This window comes from Saccopteryx bilineata, chromosome 4 (genome assembly GCF_036850765.1).
Source record: "Saccopteryx bilineata isolate mSacBil1 chromosome 4, mSacBil1_pri_phased_curated, whole genome shotgun sequence".
NCBI classification, from domain to species: domain Eukaryota; kingdom Metazoa; phylum Chordata; class Mammalia; order Chiroptera; family Emballonuridae; genus Saccopteryx; species Saccopteryx bilineata.
The window spans coordinates 62,614,302-62,638,317 of NC_089493.1; the positions used below are offsets into that span (position 1 = coordinate 62,614,302).

Here is a 24,016-nt window from a genome sequence, read left to right on the forward strand (position 1 = left end):
CTGCTCTCTGCTCTAATGCTAATCTCAGGAACCAAGAGGCAAGCTCCCGGTCTGCCCCAGTGCAGAAATCAAAACCTTTAATCCAATATACAAAATAGGGAAGTCTCTGATACAAAGTCCACCTCACATCAAAAAGGGTGGGAAAGTCTTAGTCCAAAAACCAAGCCCCAGGCTACAAGGATCCTGCCTGCCCCCAATATACATTAATATAATTACACCCATTCCAAGCATAAGGGCAACTAATATCATCACCTGGGAGACGGGCTTCCACATGGGCAGTGCCATCTTTAACAAAGTGAGCATAATATATTTTATCTGCCCAACAGTAAAGCACTAAAAAGGATGCATTCTCATCTTGTAGATGATAATGAAGACTGGGCATGGTTAAATGACTGGTAGTAACAATCTCTCTACTGCCCAGGGCAAAAAAAATCATTTCTTTTTACCTCTGAGATTGACTTGTATTTGCTATTTTAAAAATCACTTCCTAGTAAAATACATGTTCTTGTCAAGAGCCCACTGACTGTATACCAAGATAAACCAAATCCTGGGCCATAAAAGAAACCTCAACAGATTTAAAAGAAAGAATTGAAATCACACAGTGTGTATTCTCCGATCACAATGGAATCAAACTAGAAATACATAAAAGAAAAATCTCCAAATCTTATAAAATTAGACACACTTCTAAATAACCCATGGATCAAAAATAAAAGGAATCTTCAAGGAAAATTTTAAAAATACATTGGCCTGAATGAAAACTAAAATACAACATATCAAAATTTGTGACACATGGCTAAATAGTACTGAAGGAAACTTATAGCATTATTTACATTAGGAAAGAGCAAAAGTCTGAATTAAATTAAGCTGTCACCTCAATTACCTGGAAAAGAAAGAGCTTTATAAAACCAAAGCAAGCAGAGAGCAGGAAACAATAGGATAAAAGAGTAGAAATCAATGAAACTAAAAACATAAGAACAATAGAAAAGAAATTAATGAAACAAAAAACTGATTTAGATATTTTTTTAAATTTTTCAAAAGCTAACTATTTTAAAAGATCAATAAGACTGACAAAACTGCAAAACTGAAAAGAAAATATAAAATACAAATGATCAACATCAGGAATGAAATAGGCATATCACTACAGACCCTTGATGCATCAAAAGAATAAGGAACACTGAGAACAACCCTACACACGTCAAACTGACAACTAAGATGATATGGACCGAGTCTTCAAAAAGCACCAACTTCCACAACTTACCCAGCATGAGATAGATAATTTAAATAGTCCCAGAGCTATTAAGGAAATTGAATTCACATTTCAAAACTTTCCAAATGAAATCTCCAGGCTTAGATTGTTTCACTGGAAAATTCTACCAAGTGTTTAAAGAATAAACATCAACCCTACACAATCTCTTCCAGAAAATAGAAGAGGAAAAAATATTTCTCAATTCATTTAATAAGGTCAGCATTACCCTGATATCAAAACCAGACAAACATAATACCAAGAAAGAAAGAAAAGAAAAGAAAGACTAATAATATCCCTCACAAATATAGGCATGAAAATTCCTAACAAAATATTAGCAAGTGGGATTTGGCAAGTGGAGTTTAATTCACGCATGCGAGAAGCTAGTTCAATATTTTAAAATCAGAAGAAAAATCTCATGATCATATCAATAAATGCAGGAAAAGCATCTGATAAAATTCAACACCCATTCATACATATATATTTGGGGGGGGGGGTATTTTTCCGAAGCCAGAAACGGGGAGGCAGTCAGACAGATTCCCGCATGCGCCCGACCGGGATCCACCCAGCATGCCCACCAGGGGGCGATGCTCTGCCCATCCTGGGTGTCGCTCTGTTGCGACCAGAGCCACTCTAGCGCCTGAGGCAGAGGCCACAGAGCCATCCTCAACGCCAGGGCCAATTTTGCTCCAATGGAGCCTCGGCTGCGGGAGAGGAAGAGAGAGACAGAGAGGAAGGAGAGGGGGAGGGGTGGAGAAGCAGATGGGCGCCTCTCCTGTGTGCCCTGGCCGGGAATTGAACCCGGGACTCCTGCACGCCAGGCCGACGCTCTACCACTGAGCCAACCAGCCAGGGCCCCTATTCATAATTTTAAAAAAGAATCCCAGAAAACTATAATTAGAGGGGAGCATATTCAACTTAATAAAGAGCACCAACAAAAAACCTACAACTGACATTATACATATTTGATGATAAAAGACTGAATGCTTTCTCCCTAAGATTAGAAATAAGGCAAACATGTCCATTCTCACCAATCTTAGTTAACAAGATCTGGAAGCTCTAGCCAGCATAATAAAGCAGGTAAAAGAGTCAAAGACATACAGATCAACAAGGAGAAAAGAATACTAACCCAATTTGCAGATGACATGGTTGACTATGAAGGAAATCCCAAGAAACCAACCAAAAAACAAATTCGAATAACATATTATATTGGCTTGTCTGATGTCTATACACTGTTTATCAAGGAATGATTTGGAGAAGAGTAATAGAAAACCTCCAAAGACATGTCAAAGAAAGCTCATTTCAAAAGGAAGGGAAATGGCCCCAAGCCAGCTGATAGAAGAAGTAAGTTCCTGGACCCACAGAGTACACAAGCTCACAGATGGATAACTGGGAACCCAGAGAGTGTGTATCTCCTCTTCAGGTTATAGAAATTCTCAGCTAGTGTATACACATGTTTTAATGAATATTAGTTTCATTCCCAAGGATGGGCCCTGAGTCATTTAAATTATTCTTCTGATGTCTTTCCAGTGGTATCTCTTCTAACTCTTACCCAAAGACCAGAAGAGTCTTATTGAACTATGGTCCTGTTTTCCACAGACAGATAATTGGTACTTGTAACTCTTTTAAGCATTAAATTCAATGCATATTTTCATACCCATGCTGAATGCTACTGACAGAGAATCCCCAGAAATAGGAGGCATAAAGAATACCCATCGCAGGTGACAAGATGTTCATTTATCTTCTTTTAGTTTCTTACACTTCACATTTTATTTAAAAGTTATTTGTTTAGTAACCATGTGTTTCTTTTTTAAGAAAGAGTTAGAGAGAGAGAAAAACATTGTTTTGTTCCACTTATTTATGCACTTATCAGTTGATTTTTGTATGTGCCCTGCCTGACCAGGGATTGAACCCACAACCTTGGCTTATTGAGATGACACTTTAACCAACTAAGCTACCTGGCCAGGGCTATAACCATGTATTTCTAAAATCAACACTGGCAGCTTTTTATGTTGAATAACTGTGGGTTGATACCCCTGGAGCAGATATCACAGCAGGTGTGACTTGGAGTTCACAGCTTATCCTCCATCTTTTTGCCCTTCTTGTGCCCCTCAGGGCCATCGTCACTCCCTCTCCCCTCTAGTTCTTTGGCTCAAACTCCTGACTGCTGTCTTTCATCTCCTGATGCTCCCAGCTTCCCCACTCCCTGTTCACACCACCTTCCCCCCTCCTCTTCCCTCCTCCCCCCTGCCTCTGCTGCACTTCACCATGCCCACCACACCCAGTTGTTACTGTCCCTCTTGCCTGTTTCGAATGCTAATTTCTTCTGTGTCTGAGCACTGTTTCCAGTCCCCAGCCCTCTTTCTTCGAGCTCCTGTCTTTTCTGGCTGCCTCTCCTTTTTCCTGGCTTGCCCTGTGCTGCCGTCCCGTCCTCCTCCACACACACCCACCTGGAGCCAGCTGCCTTTCCCAAAAGCACATGTGTATTTACCGAGCATGTAAATGTTCGCTGGATTAAAGTGATGGCCAGTGTACTGGAAAAAGCACTAACCAAGAACCCAAAATCTACCTGCTAGAGCCATCTCTAACCCAGTCATTGTACCTTCCCAAGAGAGTGGGGGGAACAAGGGGTCAGCTAGACTCCTACAGCGCTTTGCAGTGCCCAACAGGGACATAACTGCATTCTGACTCCAGAGAGCAATAGTTCCAAACACAGCCATCTAGATTCTCCCTCCTAAGTAAACATCTCCCTCTGGCTCCCCTTTGCCAGACCTTTACTGGCAGTCTAGGCTTATACAACAGTTAACTAGAACCCCAATCTGGCTTTCTTTATTGCCCTGGGGCTGGTTTCATTTCAGGGAAAAGAGAGCAAATTCTACAGTGAGCGGGCCCCTCCGATTAAAGTGTCTTAAGCAGCACTGCTGTTGACTTTACTGTGAACTTTAATCAGCTTGACCTTCTCTTAGCACCAGAAGCAAAAGTTTTAGAACTGCTGGAGAAAAAGAGTTATGAATTTAAAATGAAAGGGGTGGGGGCTCTTCACCTGCCACACCCACAAGTCCAAACGCTGTCCCACTGCCTCCCCTACGGGGTTTCTCCATCAATGTGACTTCTGTTCTCGGACCACTGACCCTGTGTGACATTGCTGTCTCATGAATACTGTGAACACGGTAAGCAAACAGTTCTCCACTGCTGGATGCGAATAGCACCAAATGTATACAACTTGACTGTAAACTCAAGAGACAGGATCAACTTCTCAACAAGACATCATTTTTGCACTGTATTATCCTGTTAGTTAAATGCCAGGCCAGGCTTGACTAGTTTCTGCCAGAGTTCTGTCAAGGTCAACATCAGTGACTGCACAGAGATACAGTAAATTATTAACCCTGGTTCTCTGCTGGGCCCAAACTGCCACCGAGTTCACCGCCTGCCAGCCACGTTTTCTCCCCAGTTCAGCAGCAGGAAGTTCACGGTACGCAGCACAAGAGTCTGCTTCCGACTGAAGGGTCAGTAAGACAGACATGGCAAAGGCAGTGACTAGGGGCTGAAGGGACGCTGTTCGCAACGGGATGGGTGGAAGGAAGCCCAATGGGCAGGGTAGGTGATATCCTGAGGTCTCAGAAACCACGTATTAAAGAAGCCATGGGAATCTTCTCACACAAGGTCACAGGCTTAGTGACATAGAAGACAAATGCCTAACCAGGCAAAGAGGGCGTGGCTGCTCCTGGACTCAAGTTCAGGGTCATATTTATAAACCCAACTGGCTCCAAAGACCTCTCCAGATGGACTCTACAGGACGACCCCACTGCCTATTTTCCAGAGCATCTTAATGCCTTGGCTCTTGCTCCGAAGCCAGGAAGAACTCGGTGTCTTCCAACTAAATTGACACCTAAGTCTCCCTTGTGCTGTCATCTAGCCAACACTTTCCCTGGTGCAGGACAGACGTCTGCAGGCTCTTGGACAATTCTGGGATAGAAAAGACAAATGTTTTCACATCCTCCTGTGCCACATCTGCTCGAAGACGTCCAGATCCATCTCCAACGCCACCTCCCCCATCTGTTCCAAAGAGTGTTTGAAGCACATCCAGACCTTTTTTTCCTAACTATAAGTGGGCTCAGAGTTTCCTAAATGCAGACACTACCAGTATTTCATCCCTCTGGACCACACACTTGAAAAACATGTGCAGAAATTTAACAAATAAAACAAAAAGAAAGAAGGAGAAGGGAAGTAAGCGTTAAAAGGAGAAATATGTGACTTGGCCACATTCTCCCCTCTGTCTGAAAGTCCCGAAGGACAAGGCCTAGCCACAGCTTTGGAATTTCCTAGAAAAGGAACAAACCTCTCCCACCCAATTCCTATGCACCGCTGACAAAACATTATAGTATTCACTACTGGGAAAACTGCTGTACTCAGCCTGAGGAACAAACACCTCGTCCTTTGTGTCTTTCATGAAACCAGCCTCATGTCGGCCACAACGAGTTCTGATCCTGAGTGGTCGCTGGGGCAGGAGTTCCCCATCACATCTGCCTCTGACTTGTTCTTACACATATTTCCAGGATCCTAGTGCGTGCTCACCACAAACACATGACTTAATTCGTAACTCAAACCTCACTAAACCACATCGGATCATGGCAGAGGCCACCTACCGCTCTCATTGTTTTTACTGCAATCCATCTGCCACCAACAATGTGCCTGCCCACTTACATCATCAGTTCAGTACCTCAGATATAGAAAGCACTCAAAACTACTTGTTGAATAAGTAAGGACATGAACACAAAAAACCAAATCTATTAACTGCCTAGGGTAACACTGTGAAGGATACTAAAAGAATATGGAAAATGACTAGCCCTAAAGTCTCTGAAGAGAACAACCTAAAATGTCCCATGCTCTGACTTATGAAGTCCCCCCCTCCATCTAAAATGTCCCTTCCCACCCCAAGGTCACCTTACTAACTGTCACTGCTTCCAAGAATCAATCCAAGCTCCGTCTCCTCTTAGGAACTTCTCCTGGCCCGCCTACACGGACCAAAGGCATCCCTTTTTTGCATTTCTGCTTTACATACCGTAAAAAAGTCTTTCCAAGCCTGGATGCCACCATTCAGAGCGCCAATCAGCAGCACCAACGTTTGCTGACCATCTCAGGACTAGGCAGAGGGAGAGCAGAGACTACCTCCTCTGTCTCTGCACCCCAGGCTCACTGGTGCTTGAGATTCTGAGTGAGCAAACAACTACTATAGGCAAAGCGAAACACAATAAATGCTAAGGTAGAAGCAAAAGGCTCTGAGGAGCTCGAAGAGAAAGGACAGCAGCTGCTGGACCACACAAAGAAGAGGGCATCTGAGCTCAGCCCTGAAGGACAGGATGGATTTTAACCAGCAGAAAATGAGACATAGGGTTGGTGAAGGACATCTGAGATAGACAGCTAATATGAGCAGAGAAACAGGAAAGAAGGCAGAGAGACATGAAGAGGACAGAGGGAGAAGTCCATATGGCAAGGACACAGGAGAGCAAGTCAGAAAAGACAAACTGAGGCTAAAACATGCACAACCCTGGGAGACAGGTGCTAGTGGTATTATTTTCCCAGCTAAGAAAAAAAGAATTGATTCTGGGATAATAGATGTGGTTTGCCCAAAGTATTCAGTCATTCACTCTATTGCTTACCAACTATGCTTAAGGTCAGACTGTAGTCATTTGTGTAAAAAGAATAGACTATATAGACCGACCAGTGGTGGCGCAGTGGATAGAGCGTCAACCTGGGATGCAAAGGTCCCAGGTTCAAAGATCCGAGATCACCGGACTGAGCACAGGCTCACCAACCTGAGTGCAGGGTCACCAGCTTGAGCATGGGATCATCAACATGATCCCATGGTCGCTGGCTTGAGCTCAAAGGTTACTGGCTTGAAGCCTAGGGTTGATGACTTGAGCCCAAGATAACTGGCTTGAGCAAGAAGTCACAGACTTGGCTTGAGCCACCTGGTCAAGGCACATATGAGAAGCAATCAATGAACAACTAAAATGATGCAACTACAAGTTTATGCTTCTCATCTCTCTTCCTTTCTGTCTCTCTTGCTAAAAAAAAAAATAATAAAATAAATAAATATATATTGTATATATGCATGTGTACACACACATAAATATTTACAAACACTTGTACACACAGACCCCAGCTTTACAACAGCAATATTTGAGAGGGGGAAGTATGTCCTGTGTATTGTAGGATGTTTAGCAGCATCCTTGGCCTCCACCCCCTCTCCTCCAGCTGTGACAAAGCAGTATGTCTTCACACATTGCCAAAAGTCTCCCAGCGTGAGTGGGCAGAATCGCTCCCAGCTGAGAACAACCGACATACATTTAGATTATTTGCCAAAGAACACACAAGCGGGTTTCTAGGATTGAAAGGAGGTGAGACTTGGGGGTATTTTGGTGTCTGATGCACAGAATTGAATTTTTTTTTAAATCATGGACAACAGTACTCCACAAAATAAAATAAAATACAGTTTTCCCCCAAAGGAGCTCCCTGCTAGTAAGCAATGGAAACAAGCCCGTCTTCTGACAGCGGCCTCTACTCTGTTCGCTGCACCACACCGATTCAGATGGGAGCGGACTACACAGCAAAGGCCCGGGGGTGGGAAGCAGTGTGGACAGGGCACACATCTCTGCACAGGGCAGCAAGCTGGAAGCCATGTCTTTTATGACCTAGCCTTGGAAGTCACACTTCCGTTTCCTGCTGTTCACACGGATCAGCCTATTCAACAGGGGAAGCAATGACAAAGGAGCAAGAGGACCAGGAAGTAGGTCACAGGGGCCATCTCTGGGTCTGGCTCCCATAAATGACCGTATATCCTGATAGTGCTTTGACATTGTAGACACTTCTGTTTCCACACTTCTTATTTAATTGATTTAGAGTTTAGGACATGTTCCATTTTCTGCTTAAAGCAATCAAATAAGAGTGCCAATTTTTCCCACCGAGTAGAAATCTACTTAATGATCTTGGCAAGTCTTTAGAAAAACATTCATCAGGCAGAGTTTAGAGGACCAGAGAGAGTACAGAGGATCAGAGAAACTATAACACAGATTGAGTAGTATGTCTGATAATAAAACTAAAGTGGTTTTCCTTTCAGATGTTAAGAGGTAAACTATTTGCAACATTATACTGACTGTGATCGTCCTTAGCTATTTAAAATAGCCCCTCGCATTACATCGCCCAGGTTCAGGGAGTTGACCATATCCATGCCTGGAAAAGAATCTGGTTACTGGCCCTCAGTGATGGTTACTGGTCATTGCTCCTGCCTTGATGGCACGCTTGGGCTCTGGGGAGTGTCCACGGAGACTTCAGAACATTCATTCCCTTTGAGGAGACAGGCAGGCACTCCACTAGGTTGTTCTCTCCACTGCTACAAATATTTGTAAAAGTATTTCCAGCACTGACACAACAGCCCTATGAAACAAGAAACAAATGAGAACTTTCCTCCTACAGACCTCACTGCCAACATACCAAACCTTTCCCTTTATCCAAGACCCCTGTCCACCCTCATCCACTGGCTCAGACACAATTTGCAAATTCAGGAAGCCAGCACCAGGCAAAGAGCAAACCCTTACAAACAAAATAGGACCTTCCAGGACCCTCTCTTCCCTCCAACAGAGAGGGATAGGTAATAACCCCTTTCAAAAGCAAATGGGACTGGTGACAAGACCTCAGAGCGCCTGTGCCTCCATCACCAGTGGCAGCATGAACAAATCATCCAGGGCATAGGAAGAACCTGCTTATGTCACACACACACACACACACACACACACACACACACACACCCTGTTCAGAAATCTTTTATAACTTTCATCACTCTTAGAAAAAATGAACAATAGCCTTAAGAGGTACAAACAGGCCTGCACAAGCTGATCCCTACATCCCTCTCTACTTCTTCACACACCACTGCCCTTCGCAGCCCAGCCTCACTGGCCTCCATGCCACATCTTGAACAGGACACGCTCCTTCCTGCCTCAAGCCCTTTGTACATGCTGTTCCTTCTGCCAGGTTTTATTTAAATCTAGCAACTTCCTACTCATCCTTCAGATCTCCATCCTCATTTTCCTCAAGGAGGCTTCCCCTCCCTCCTCTTTTCAAAGCACTTATCACAACTGAAAGACTCATTTATACATGTGACTAACTCAATAATGTCTGTCCTACCCCTTTGTGGCCCATTTATTCCAACAACCCAACTGGAATTTATGCCAGTGCCTATCACAAATAAAATTCTCAACAGGGCCTGACCTGTGGTGGCTCAGTGGATAAAGCGTCAACCTGGAAACGCTGAGGTTGCCGGTTCAAAAAACCCTGGGCTTGCCTGGTCAAGGCACACATGGGAGTTGACGCTTCCTGCTCCTCCCCCTTCTCTCTCTCTCTCTCTCTCCCCTCTCTATAATGAATAAATTAAAAAATCTTAAAAAAAATTCTCAACAGATAATTGCTTAGTTAATTAATGACTATAAATGAACTGGTTATTGATAGAGACTCAAAAAACTGCCTCAAGAATCCATTCCTAAACGCTAGGAGTAGATGCTGACCACTGCACGTTAAATCTGCATTATTTAGCTTCATCCCTTGGTCATTCCTCATTACAGGGGAGAAGGGCAAGCATTCCCCTCCCCGCTGTCAGTGGGCTTAGAGCCTGTGTCAGGTGAGGCACAGACAGCTAGACATCTAGACCAGACTGTTCTCTTGCTCTTCCTGAGGTCAGGACAAGGATTGTTATTTCCTTCCTCACTCAATTAAGTTTCAACACTTCTCTTCACACTGCATGTGAATTGGATCACCTGAGTGCTCTCGGTGTCCTGAAAGCCCTATTTCCACCACTCTTCCCACTGGAACTGCGGAAAAAATGCCTTTCTGCTTAACAATGCTCATGAGGCTTGAAGGTACTGTCGTTAAAAACTGTCAAATGTCCTATATACCTGTATCCGCTTGAGGAATCTCCCTAATGCAATTCGTCATCAGCACTTCCTCCGGCACTCAACAGAACAGCAGCAGCTAAACTACTCACCTGAAGTCATGACACAGAGCCCAGGAGAGCTCTAGTCCCAACCAGGAAAGGTGGAGGCCCTCCTCATAAATATTACATTTTACGACGCCGGAAATCTAAACTGTAACTGGAAACCATTGATTTTTTTTTTTTTAATAAATGCAGTCTATTTTAACTTGTCCCCCAAGCCAACATTCTTCCTTTGTCTTCAGACTATGTATTTAAACTTTCTAGCAGTTCACATTGTCGCCACTGATGTTACTAAAAGGAGCTGGGGACAAAGACAGCAGGTTCAAAGTTTGCTAGATCTAGAAACTCTCAAAAGGTCCGGGGAAAAGTAAGTATCTTTCTCATTTTCTAATTCTTAAATATTTGGGTGCGCCCTGGCCGGTTGGCTCAGTGTTAGAGCATCGGCCTGGCGTGCGGAAGTCCCGGGTTCGATTCCCGGCCAGGGCACACAGGAGAGGCGCCCATCTGCTTCTCCACCCCTCCCCCTCTCCTTCTTCTCTGTCTCTCTCTTCCCCTCCCACAGCCGAGGCTCCATTGGAGCAAAAGATGGCCCGGGCACTGAGGATGGCTTCTTGGCCTCCGCCCCAGGTGCTAGAGTGGCTCTGGTTGCAACAGAGGACCGCCCCGGATGGGCAGAGCATCGCCCCCTGGTGGGCATGCCGGGTGGATCCCAGTCGGGCGCATGCGGGAGTCCGTCTGACTGCCTCCCCGTTTCCAGCTTTAGAAAAATACAAAAAAAAAATGGGGGTGCATAAAAAGGCACTTAGTGTCCAGTTACAGAACTGATCCACTCTTTCTCTCTTGAATTTTGCTATCTGAAGCAGGAAGCCTTTCCTGATCTACCCTGCACATGCCTCAACCACAGCACCTATCACTTTATTATGATATTTGCACATCTTTCTCTCCAAGATTGTAAAAGAGCCTCAAAGCTAGAGACCACAGTTGAACACTTGATTAAAAATGAGTGGGACTCTTCTTCTGTCTTCTACAACCAACCCACAGCTAGTGTGACAGCTCAGTTAAAACACCAGGCGTGGATGTCCTGTTTGCTGCTCAGCCCCGCCCCCTAAGAGGCTGATCAGGACCCTTGACCCTGAGATGACAGTCACAGCCAGAAGCAAGCATATCTAGGGCTTAGGAGGGTTCAAAAAGAATGCCCAAGCACATCATACCAGACCTCATATTTAGCTACTTTAACTCAACAGGGTGGGCAAAACAGCTGGGTTAGGCTTGCTGGCTGGTTTACCAGCATGAGCATGTGACAGCTCTATGATAAGGATGTAAGTGCTTCCCCTCAGGGGCGATGAGAGTGTGGTTTGTTTCCTGATCTCTTGCCCTCCACTGGGAAAAGCAGGTGTTCCTTTGTTGTTGTTTTTGTTTATTCCCCCTCTCTTCTTTTGGCTTGCCTGTCTTTGTGAGCTTCCAACAAATACGTATGGCTCACTGCTTTCCAGCTCCACAGTTCCTTTCCTGTCTGCCCAAATTCAGTGTGAATCTGCATGGCCAGAACCACCAGCCTTACACACAGAATACAGAAGAGTGATACAATTCTTAAAAGATCAAAAGCTGCAATTATTAGAAGTCATTTGGGAGGAGGGGATGGACAGGAGAATAAACAATGAAAGGAAGAAGATCTCTTTTTACCTTAAATCTTTCCCATTTTACTTTTGCCAAGAGAAAATTCTGTGCCACTCTAGGCACACATGAGTCTGCAGGAAAGAGGTATTTTCCTTTACCTGGGCATCGGATTGCAAATTCTGCTGCTCCTCCCCCCTCCCCATAAGAGTTGTCATTCAGAGTCAGTTGATTATCTGAAGCAAAAAAACTGAGGAAATAAGGTGGTTTTTTTTACAGTTTCCCTCACTAACTGGGCGCCCTCAGAGAAAACAGAAAATGAGATTTCACACTGAATTAGCCCTGTCTTCAGGGAGGTGATTCCATTGATCTTGAGATTAGCCCTGGTTTGACCACTTGAACCTCTGCTGACCTTATGCTTTGGAAGAAACCATTCACAGAATAGCAGGAAAGAGGGAAGGAAAACCCTGGAAGTGACATGGGAAAGAAGTGCCCAAGCACACATTCATGTTTAGAAGGCTGAGTGACATTTCCCAATTGCTGGCTGAAACACAAACATGCAGCCATAATTTCAATAGTTCTGAAGGAAAAAATGTTTCATTATTGAAATTGAATAAAATTTCTACAAAGGTTATAGAATATAAAATATGGGTATAATGTTAGAAACAATTTACCCTGTGAGAGGCAAAACAAGACAAAAGTAAAGAGACTTAGTGTATAAATAATGTAACGTAAAAACAGGCTCATGTTAGAAGGTTCGCAAATACTGTATGTCATTAATGAAGCTAGATACAGTGCTCTCCTCCTTGCTTTCTAGTTAGTGGCCTTCTCTGGCTCTTCAGGTCTCTCCCTCTGTGTCCTCCTCCTTTTCCTCCCATCCTAAGCCCCTGTTGTCTTCTCTCCATCCCATCGAAGTCCCTCAGGAGTGTCCCCCCACCCTTGGGGATTTGCTCACCACCCTACCGAGTGACAGGGCCATCCTGCCTCTCACTAACCACCACCCCCCCGAGGCACCACTGGGACTTTCCCATTCCCAGCAAGGCCTCCTTCCAGGAAGCCAGAGGTGACACCTTGGGCTGAGCTCTGTCTCCCCTTCACGTGCCCCCCGTGGGGTCTCCCCTGGCAGCTCCACCTCTCCCCAGCCCCCACCTGCATCTCACTCCTCCTCATTCCTTCTAATCCTTCTTCTAACTTCTAACCTCTCCGACCTCCAGGTCCCATCACTACAAGTCGTGTACCTATTGGCTCCCTCATGAAGAAGATATCCAGTGCTCCCTCACCAAGTAAACCCCTCACTTATCACAATACAGCTGTCCTCGCCACATCGCCATTCACTTTTCGCCGTCTCACTGTATCACGGATTTTTAAATTGTATATATCTAATTTTGTGTTGCGGATTTTTCAGTATATCGCGGGATTTTGCAGCATAGAGGTATTTTTTTATATATTTATTATTTTAATTATTTTTGCAGTGAAATAAGCATTTTCTAGCCTAAAATATGGAAACCAATATTAAATATATAAATATTAATTAAAACATATTAAAAGAAGAAAAAAAAACAAAAAAAGAAAAAAAACATATTAAAAGAATATTAAATCAAAATAAAGCCTTAAAATATTTATAAATAATAAAATAAAATATACGATCGCTACTTTGTAGATTTTCGCCAATCACAGGGGGTTCTGGAACCTAACCCCTGCGATAGACGAGGGTCCACTGGTATTACGGTATTCAAATAGTCTTCTTTACCATCTCACTCCACGTCACCTTTTCTATCCCAAATCTTTTTGGGTTGTTCCTTAAAAAAAAAAAAAAAAAAAAAAGGCCCTGGCTGGTTGGCTCAGTGGTAGAGTGTTGGCCTGGAGTGCAGGAGTCCCAGGTTTGATTCCCAGCCAGGGCACACAGAAGAAGCGCCCATTTGCTTCTCCACCCCTCCCCCTCTCCTTCCTCTCTGTCTCTCTCTTTCCCTCCTGCAGCTGAGGCTCCATTGGAGCAAAGTTGGCCCCGGGCGCTGGGGATGGCTCCATGGCCTCTGCCTCAGGCGCTAGAATGACTCTGGTTGCAACGGAGCAACGCCCCAGATGGGCAGAGCATCGCCCCCTGGTGGGCATACCGGGTGGATCCTGGTCTGGCGTATGCAGGAGTCTGTCTGACTGCCTCCCCGTTTCTGGCTTCGGAAAAATATAAAAAACCAAAAAAAACCCCACAACTTTTTATTATAAAAAATTCAAGCATTAGCAAAAATAGAAAGAATAATGTAATTAACTCTTTTTTATTATGCATCACCCAGACTGAATGCTTTCAGCACCCGGCTAGTCTTGTTTCACTCAGGCCCCACTCTTTCTTCCCCAGGTGGATCATTTCGGAGCACATCCCAGATATCTTATCATTTTACCCATAGATAGCTCAGTAAGTTTCTTTAAAAGATAAAGACTCTTTAAATAACAATATTACCGATAAAAATTTTGTGTACATTATTTTCTAATATCAGTAGAGACCGTGTTTAACTGTTCCCAATGATTTCAAATATTTCTTGTTTTTTAGAGTTGTTCTTTTTTTCTTCTTCTTCTTCTCCAAGCAAGACAAGGGGAGATAGAGAGACAGACTCCCACATATTCCTGACCAAGATCTGCTCGGCAACTCGTCTGGGGCCAATGCTCTGCCCATCTTGGGCCATGCTCACAACCGAGCTATTTTTAGTGCCTGAGGCAGAGGCTCTACAGAGCCATCCTTAGCACATGGGGCCAAGAGGCTAGAACCAATTAAGCCATGGCTGCAGGAGAGGAAAAGAGAGAAAGAAAGAAAAGGGGTAGGTGTAGAAAAGCAGATGGTCGTTTCTGCTGTGTGCCCTGACTGGAACCAAACCCAAGACATCCACACGCTGGGCTGATGTTCTACCACTGAAACAACTGGCCAGGGCCACATTCAGTTTGCTTAATTGGGATCCAAACATAGTCCATGCTTTGAATTTGGGACCCTGCCTCTTTTTATTTATTTATTTAGCAAGAGAGAGAGACAGAGAGGGACAGACAGGAAGGGAGAGAGATAAGAAGCATCAATTCTTCATCATGACACCTTAGTTGTTTATTGATTGCTTTCTCAATGTGCCTTGACTGGGGGGCTCCAGCAGAACCAGTAACTCCTTGCTCAAGCCAGTGACCTTGGGCTCAAGCCAGTGACCATGGGGTCCTGTGTATAATCCCATGCTCAAGCCAATGACCCCACGCTCAAGCTGATGAGCCGCCCCCAAGCCGGTGACCTCAGGGTTTCAAAACTGGGTCCTCTGCATCCCAGGCTGACGCTCTATCCCCTGTACCACCACCTGGTCAGGTGTGACCCTTCCTCTTAAATGTCTTTGAATCTGGAACCACCTTTATTGCTATTGCTCCACAAGGCCCCAGCTCAGTCACACACCTCCCATTCCCAACTACAAGATATGGCTTGAACCCCAAATGTCCTCAGCCTCTAGGCTCACCAGTCCAAACACCATCACCTTTCACAGCCCAACCTAAACACTGCCCCCTCCATGAAATCTTTCCTGATTGCCACCGGCCTCCTTCCTGAGCACAAGCCACCTCCTACAGCATGTCATCCCCACTACATTTGTCATCCCCCATACCTTGCGACATTTGCTCTTTCCTACTCTGTAATCAACGTGAGTGTTACTGATTTCCTTTTAATCTTCTGGAAGATAGATTTAGCTTTATCACCCTCACATAACTTCGCACAATACCATGCACCTGGCAATTTGTTCAGTAAGTAAATTGGTAAATGCTGTATCTCACACATCTTCATCCTCCCTCCTTCTCCCCTTCATCCACTCATTAAAGAGATATTTGTTGCTTCACGACCATATGCTAGACACCGTGAAAGTACCTAATGGTCCAGAAGTCATATGACCCAACACAAAAACAGAGTGGCTTTGTTTTTTATCATCCTCAAAACACCTGCAGTTTTTAGACACAACAGTCGTCCTTCCAAGAGCAACATTAACATTATGATATTGCTCCCAACAGACAAGATGTGTTCATTTTCATAGGAAACCATTTTAATCCATAAGTGAGACCCGAAAACAGGCTAATGCCTGGCCTCAGGATTGTCGGGAGTCAAAGGGCATCTCCCCTTTTGTCTATTCATTCCTCTCACCCACCTACGTTTTCTGAACAGCTAATAAGTGCCACACACATTGGAAATGCCTAGTGGAAAAATGATGGCAACAGTACTTAGTATGATGGAAAAAGAAAAAAATTAATTCCAGCTTCAGCAATTTTAAGGCCCAGGAGGGAACGGGAAGCAGGCAAGTTCCTGGAGGAGCTAGAATTTGAACTTAGCCTCCTTGCAGAAACCTGAGCACACTAACCAGTCTGCGCTTCTCTTCTGAGCAAGAGTTGGAGACTGGAGGGTGGGAATGAAGAAGAGAAGCTAACAGCTATGGACAATCTTTGTGGTCATCATCCACATCCCCAGTGACTGTCCCTTCTGCACATGGATTCCAGCCACTGCCACAGACCCAAGGAGAAAGAGGATACTTTTTTAAAAAAAAACTGAAAAAGGTCTAAAAGGATATAAGGCAGTAAAAAAGTATGAGATAAAATAAGGTGTCAAAGTCTTTATAGAGTCTTTTCAAAGAATGTTTGATGGTTCCCTTTCTGACAGACCGGGAGGACCCATTTCTCTATGGGGAAGTGGCTCGCCTAACGATAATGACCGAACCACCCCCACTCTGCAGGGGGCGCTGTTCATTCCGCTTCGGAGAAAACCCACATAAACAGGGCACTCATCAATTCTCTGGGGAGCAATCAAGCTGTTCTTAAAAAGGTGAAGCTATTTGGGCCTACAAAAAAACCCCACTTTAATAGAGTATCTGTTTGAAATACCTGTAAAACGCTCTTAATAGACTTTGACAGTTTTCACCAAATGTTCTAGTAATTTAAAACTTTTAGTGCTCAAGCTCAGGCCAAGATGAAATGTTTGTTATTTGGTGATAATAAAATAGCACTTTAGAGTTTTTTGGCCCTGGGGCAGTGGGAGAAATTAGAAAAATTGATGGCAGGAAGTTGGGCTGCCTCCTAAGACGTACCAAGGAAATAAACTTTGTAATGCAATGCAGTTCCTTCGTGAAATGTTAGCTTTCAGTCACAGTGGTGGGTGGGTGGGTCCTTCCCCAGGGACAGAAAAGGGTAAAGGCTAGTGCAGATTTCAGAAATAGCCTTTAGCAAGTTAAAACATTATATTTAATTCACTCTCTTCTAAGTGGTTCTATTAAATAATACCTATATGTACATACATAATGTAACAAAAAGGCTGCATCTACCCACTAAATTAACGTGTTTTTCCATTAAGTATGCTTCTGGCACATTTGTTCAGCAACTACCTTCATAAGCAAAATCTAAGGATAAAAACATAATCATAATCCTCTTTAAAGGAAACTCGAAGGCAAGGCACAGAAATGCACCAACTAACGGCAGATTTCCTAGAAGACCTCCCACGTGATCGTCGGAGAAAATCCAACAGGAACCACACAGCCAGGCCTGAAAACTCAGCTAAGAGGGGCGTCTGTGCCCCGTTTACCTTCACTCACCAGACGCTGCACAGATGTGACTGTATACTGGCACTGTGCTAAACTCAAGGGACAAGGATCACACACTGTCAACCTGCAGATGGGTTGTGTTTGGTTTTTTGGGTTTTTTTAATGTATACTGCTCACAAAAATTAGGGGATATTTCAAAATGCACTTTCAAGATCAGGGAATATGCTGATACTCCAGTATTTTCAGCCTTTCATATAGTGCATTTTCACCAATGAAATAAAAGTTGGTTTTGCATCTCATTTGCATAACTGAACAACTTTCTTTGACTTGTCGTTTGATTTTCTGATGTTCTCGTTTAATTTTAAAAAAATCAAATCCTTTATCACTTCATATTCATTTTGAGATATCCCCTAATTTTGTAAGCAGTGTATTTTTTTTTTAATTTGAAGAACTGCTTAAAAGTCAAGAGATTTCACATCAACATCTAGCTATTTGGCTTCTCTTTAAAATTAAGAGATCTAACAACATGAGCCCAACATTCCTTCACTAGCAATTCTGAGCTGTAGCAGAGAAGCAAGTGACCCTACAACACAGGACACACTTTCCAGTTTGCCACAGTCTTCACCGTGCCCTACTGTCACACCAACAACACTCCCAGAGCTTCACTCATGTATGTCCTTGTCTGGGCCCTGAGGTATTTGAGTTTGCCAGTCCCGGTCTAGGAGGAAAAAAGGGATAAAAATGGCCTCAGTGCCTAAGAAGCTCCAATTCTCATGAGGTAAACAGACCAAATGATAAATTACAACATGGTGGGATACAAACTAATACAAATTAATCATTCTTGGTGGAGGAATAACCAAGGTGCAACAGAAACCCTAAGGAAGATGCAACTGACTCCACCAAAGGGAGAGAGTACCTGCAGAGAAGAGAGGACATTTGGGGAGGGTCTTGTCGGATGAGTAGAGGTTGCTCCAGGCAGAAAAGTGGAAGTCGTTTCACATATGCAAGAGGCGAGTGGATTAAAAAATATAAAGTTTTCCAGAGATGGGGTTAAGAAGAGAAGAAACTTCTGTTACCTACCATTTTCATAATTTTGAACTTAAGTCTAGGGCCATGCGGAGCCAAAGCAGTTATTAAAGCAGAGGCTGACATGACCAGATTTGTTCTTTCAGGGAAGATGCTGGCAGAAGTGTAGGGCCTGACCTGGGGCAAAGAGCCTCACTGGCATGCACCCCACTGGATGCTAAGGTGAACCCCTTTGTGTTCGACTTCCTGGTGCTCAGAAACCCTACAATCTCTGCCAGTGATATATACACCTTGGCTAACTCACCTGCTGTTTCCTTCACCAACTGATTACCCCTCTTGAACTGGCACAACGCAAGTGCCACAAACTAACAGACAACGTTGATCTTCAAGAAGGTCAAAATGCAATAGCCTAAACCTCTACAGACTATCTCAACTCCATACTACAAAGACATCCTCTTTCACCTACCATGTTTCCCTTCCCCATTTACAACATCTGAGAGACCCATGTGTGGTAACCGGTTTACTTTTCCTTGTAGTGAAATCGCTATAAACATAACTAAACACCATCCTCAACTATCTACCCTTCAATGAATAGACCATGTTAACTTCGATGCAATATCTGAAGATGAGACAGACATGGTGGGCTCAACGGAGAATCATTTCATTAAGGAGCCTATTGGTGTGTCCCCTGTGAAGCAACAGCACATAAAAGCCACTAGCAAGGACACCGGACTGTTGCACATAAGCAAAATGAGGTGGAAAAGACAGACATCCCCTCAAAGGAATAACAATTCAATCAGTTTCGCTTTTCTCCCTCACACTACATCTCAAAAGAATCTAAGATAGGCAAATCAACAAGAGGCTTTTGCTTTTTAACCGCCTCAGTTATAATAACCCCAAACAGACTTTTCCCAGGCTTTTTATTTTTATAACAAACAAACCCATCTTTCACTTCTTGTCATTTGCAATTATAGTGCCATAATTGAAAATCAGTGAATCACCATGGAGCTCAGTGAAGGGAGGGCCTGCCAGCTCTGACCTGTCGCTGTTATCATCAGAGAATAAACAGACCGTATCAAGAGCTCCTTCTTCATCATTTTTGACCTGGACATTGCAGAGACTCTTAAAAATAAATAAATGCTCACTCTGTAATTCCCCTCTTTCCTTAAAGATGGCATGGTATTTCAAAGCATTTTCTCCTTCAAAACATTGCTTTTTCTCCTCTTCAACAGCCACCATGAAGCCTGCACCAAAAGACTTCAACATAATTTATGAGGATCTATTTGTAGGAGCCAAGAGTTCAATTAAGAGGAAAATTATCCTGTGAGAGTTTGGGCAAGTCAGCCAATTAATCCCCTTGTAACTCTGCTGAGAACAGAACCTGAAAGATCTAAGAAAAGGCTTCCCAAGTCAGAAGCACCGGACTCGGGCAGGGGCGAAGGATTCCAGAAATCTGGGTCCTGTCTGCCATCCTGTGCCATTAGCAAAACACACAACATCTTGGGCCTCTGAGCTTCAGGCACAGCGAGAGGAGTCCAGATCTCTGCTCCGCAAGGGGCTGCAGAACTTCTATAGTTAACGCAAGGACCTTCGAATCTCCCCTGGTGCAAAGCATTCAAACGATGTCCTTAATACGTTAAAGTGTATAGACTTAAAACAGCCAAGAGTAGCACTGCTGAGCTTCTTCTCTGTGAATAAGCCCTATTTCTGTGATGTGACGTGAAGAGACAGCTGTCCTCTCTGATGGACAGGAAGGAAGACAATCGGCCCTGGTGTAGGAGAGGGGTCTTGCCTGGCTATGTGCCCCACAGCCCACCAGCCCCACGCCGCCGCCTGCTGTGGTGGACCTGCAGGTGGGTGCCTCACCTTGGTCGCCTCGTCCACGCTCTCCCGCAGGGCCTGCAGCTCGGCGTCGTACTGCTCCTTCAGCTTCTCCATCTCCTGGTCGTGACTGGACACCTCCTCCTTCAGGGCTCCCTTCAGGGCGGTGAGCTCGCGCTCCCGCTTCCTCAGCAGGTCTTCCTGCTCCTCTTTGGCGATAAGCAGGTCCTGAAGGTCCTGCTTTGCCTGTAAGAGTTCCTGAAATGAGGAAACATGAGCAGGAAGGTGAAGACGAAATGTGAGCGGCGAGCCATCTCTCCCCACACTCCCTGTGTCCTCACACCACACACCGCCTGGCTGTCCCCCACTCTCCCTGTGTCCTCACACCACACACCGCCTGGCTGTCCCCCACTCTCCCTGTGTCCTCACACCACACACCGCCTGGGCCGTGCCCCCACTCTCCCTGTGTCCTCACACCACACACCGCCTGGCTGTCCCCCACTCTCCCTGTGTCCTCACACCACACACCGCCTGGGCCGTGCCCCCACTCTCCCTGTGTCCTCACACCACACACCGCCTGGCTGTCCCCCACTCTCCCTGTGTCCTCACACCACACACCGCCTGGGCCATGCCCCCACTCTCCCTGTGTCCTCACACCACACACCACCTGGGCCGTGCCCCCACTCTCCCTGTGTCCTCACACCACACACCGCCTGGGCCATGCCCCCACTCTCCCTGTGTCCTCACACCACACACCGCCTGGCCGTGCCCCCACTCTCCCTGTGTCCTCACACCACACAACGCCTGGCCGTGCCCCCACTCTCCCTGTGTCCTCATACCACACACCGCCTGGGCCATCCCCCCACTCTCCCTGTGTCCTCACACCACACACGCCTGGCCGTCCCCCCCCACTCTGTGTCCTCACACCACACACGCCTGGCCGCCCCCCCCCACTCTGTGTCCTCACACCACACATCGCCTGGCAGTCCCCCCCCACTCTGTGTCCTCACACCACACACCGCCTGGCCGTGCCCCCACTCTCCCTGTGTTCTCACACCACCTACCACCTGGGCTGTGCCCCCCACTCTCCCTGTGTCCTCATACCACACACCGCCTGGCCGTTCCCCCACTCTCCTCATCCTCACACCACACACCACCTGGCAGTGCCCCCACTCTCCCCGTGTCCTCACACCACACACCGCCTGGGCCGTCTCTCCCTTCCCCCTTCACTCCTCAGAGGCCATCATCCCCCTTGGTTCAACTCCCTCAGCTTTCTTGAGATTTGAGGGAGAAAGGGAACCTGGTTGAATTTTCACTGCTTTGAGGGGACATGTCTGTCTTTCCCACCTCACTTCATTTCTGGGTGTGGTGTGTGGCCCCTGCTCCTGGCCTTCACGCGCTGTTGCTTCACGGGGTTCACGCCGACTTGCTGCTTGCTTACTTCACACACCCCTGGACCCTCAATCCCGGATCTCAGACCTGGGGCGCCCCTCCCCCTGCCTCCTTGCCTCTGAGCAGGGCAAAATATTCACATTTTCTCCTCAGCTGCTCAGAGTTCATAAGGAAAGTCACAAAACTGGGGCAACAAGTTCCACTACAAATCGCATTACCTAAACCCAAGCGTGTTCTGCCAAAAGCTCGACAGGCATGCCTCTGTGTGGCCATTTTCACCCCAGACCGGCTCAGCGCCCCCGCCCCCGCTGAGAGCCCACCCTCTTGCAGACCGCCTCCCTTCACCCTGGACTGGCTCCCTCACCCAGTTCTCTGCACCTTGGGCCTCTGCCCCAACACAAAGCCACTTCCCAGTGAGCGTCTCAGGGCAGGAAACAAAACGCTTTACCACCAAACTTTCTGCAAGTATAATTTCTGTTTCCTCTACTTCCTGACCACCTCCTATTACTCATGTCTTAATCTCTGTGATTTGGTTTCTCTTCCTACTCTACTAAGACTGCCCCCTCCAAGGTCACAGTGACCTCCTAATCACCACATCCAATAGCCCCTTCTCAGTCCTCACTTTTCTTGACTCCTTTTTGATTCCCCCCACCTGTCTCCTTAAAATTTCTTTTGCCTTGCAGTGCACAGACGACACTAAAATGTTCTATTTTCTTCCCTGGGGCATTTTTTTCTATGACAATCTTTTCTGGCTTTTTTCTTCCTCTTCCCAAAAGCTAAGATGATCCCCAAGAATGCAAGTTTGCATTCTTTATTCTTTTTTTTTTTGGCAAGTTCATCTGTTTTTCTCCAACTACTGACGCTATGTAAATAACCCCAAAACCTTTGCCTCCTTAATCTGAATTCAGACCTGCACTTCCAATGACTTGCTGGGCACAACCCCCCAATGTGCCACAGGCACCTCAGATTCTGTGGGTTTATGTTTTTCATCACGGTCCTTCCTTTCCTCTTCCTTTGTTCATTATTCTGTGAAGGCAGCGCCTGCTCAGAAGCCTGGCAGCAACCTGACTGAGCTCATCCTTGTACTTCATAACCGAGAAGTTCTGGGACGTCTTCAAGCCTTTCCCTCACAGCTCGGCCACCCACTGCTCCCACATCCAGCCTCTCACCTGTGGCCTCCATGAGGTGAGCCACAGGGCTTCCTCCGTCTGAAGTACCCTTCTTCCCTCTCAGTCCCACCTCCCTTTGCCGTTCAGAAAATCTCTGAAGACGCATTCAATATGACCTCCTCCAAGAAGTCTTCCTTGAATCCCCTCCCTGAATGACCACCTCACTTTAGCTGTAGTTATCACAGCACTTAATACTCTCACTTTGCTGTCCATAGATTTATTTTCTTATCTCCCCTGCTAGACTGACTGTCTGCCCCTTGAGAGAAGGCTAGAAATCTGATGTACTATATTTTTGACACATGGATAAGTGATATCAGGAATGTCTCTGTTCTAGATGTAAATGAATTAGTATGTACAGTAGAGCAGGAGTCTAAATGTACCAGAATTCTAAAGTAGTCTATTTTTTTCACCGGCGGCTTCTAAATAAACACTTATCCTGTTCTCTGGGAACTGCCAGGGAATTGGAGGAATGGTCGCTACCCAGAGACCCAGGGCCTCAGAGAAAAGCTACTTTCCATTCAAGAAGTGTCACTGATGAGGGGATGAAAATATTTGTGCTGATTTAAGTATAACTGCCGATGAATCTCTGTCCTTTTGTTGAGGACACGTGTACCCACTGGACCAGGGGAAACTCTGCAGGCTCAGGGTTAGAGCCGAATTGCACAGACCAAGACTTAGCCCTCCAGGAATCAGCTACAGGCATGGATAAGCTCCCATGAAACATCAGGACATGCATCCGGGTAGCTAAGGGAACTGGTTCTTCCCAAGCACCAAACGCAGAACAAGGGGGAAGCCCGGCTGCAGCCCCAGCCCCGCCCCCCTTAGGAAGTGGCACCGGCTCCCCCCATCACTGTGGCTGCCGGCTCCTCTGCTGGGTCTTCCTGGAGCCTCCTTGCCAGCCTCCGCACCACAGCCCTGGTGAATCTAACCCGTTTCCTGCTCTTACTCTCACACGTTTCTCAATTGTTGTGACGATAAGGCAGTTCCTCTTCCCACACTTATCTGTTCCAGAATAGATCTGTGTTTTGAGTTGTCTTTTGTGCGCTGCCGCCAGTGCATGTTCAGGAACCTCGGTTCTGCGGTCCCTTCTACGCCGACACGCTGCTGCTATCTGCGGCCGGGGCTGCCGCGTAAGTGGGCTGTGCCGCACAGATCCAATCAGATTACACCCTATCAGTCAGCAGCACTTGAAGTTCTCCAGCGTACAGACCAAAAAGCACGGGAGATTTCAAAA

The 24,016-nt window shown here is 45.8% G+C and overlaps 1 protein-coding gene across 5 annotated transcripts in view; it reads right to left on the reverse strand.

The window, feature by feature from the left end:
- Positions 1-24,016, reverse strand: part of CGNL1 (cingulin like 1) — a 182,321-nt gene that overhangs the window by 70,848 nt on the left and 87,457 nt on the right. For 4 of the 5 annotated variants that reach the window (XM_066276112.1, XM_066276109.1, XM_066276110.1 and 1 more), the window contains exon 8: positions 20,267-20,479. The exons of the other annotated variant lie outside the window; for it this stretch is intronic. In XM_066276112.1, coding sequence (XP_066132209.1) covers positions 20,267-20,479 — 213 coding nt within the window. The remainder of the gene's footprint in view (positions 1-20,266; positions 20,480-24,016) is intronic. 5 annotated transcript variants of the gene reach the window in all.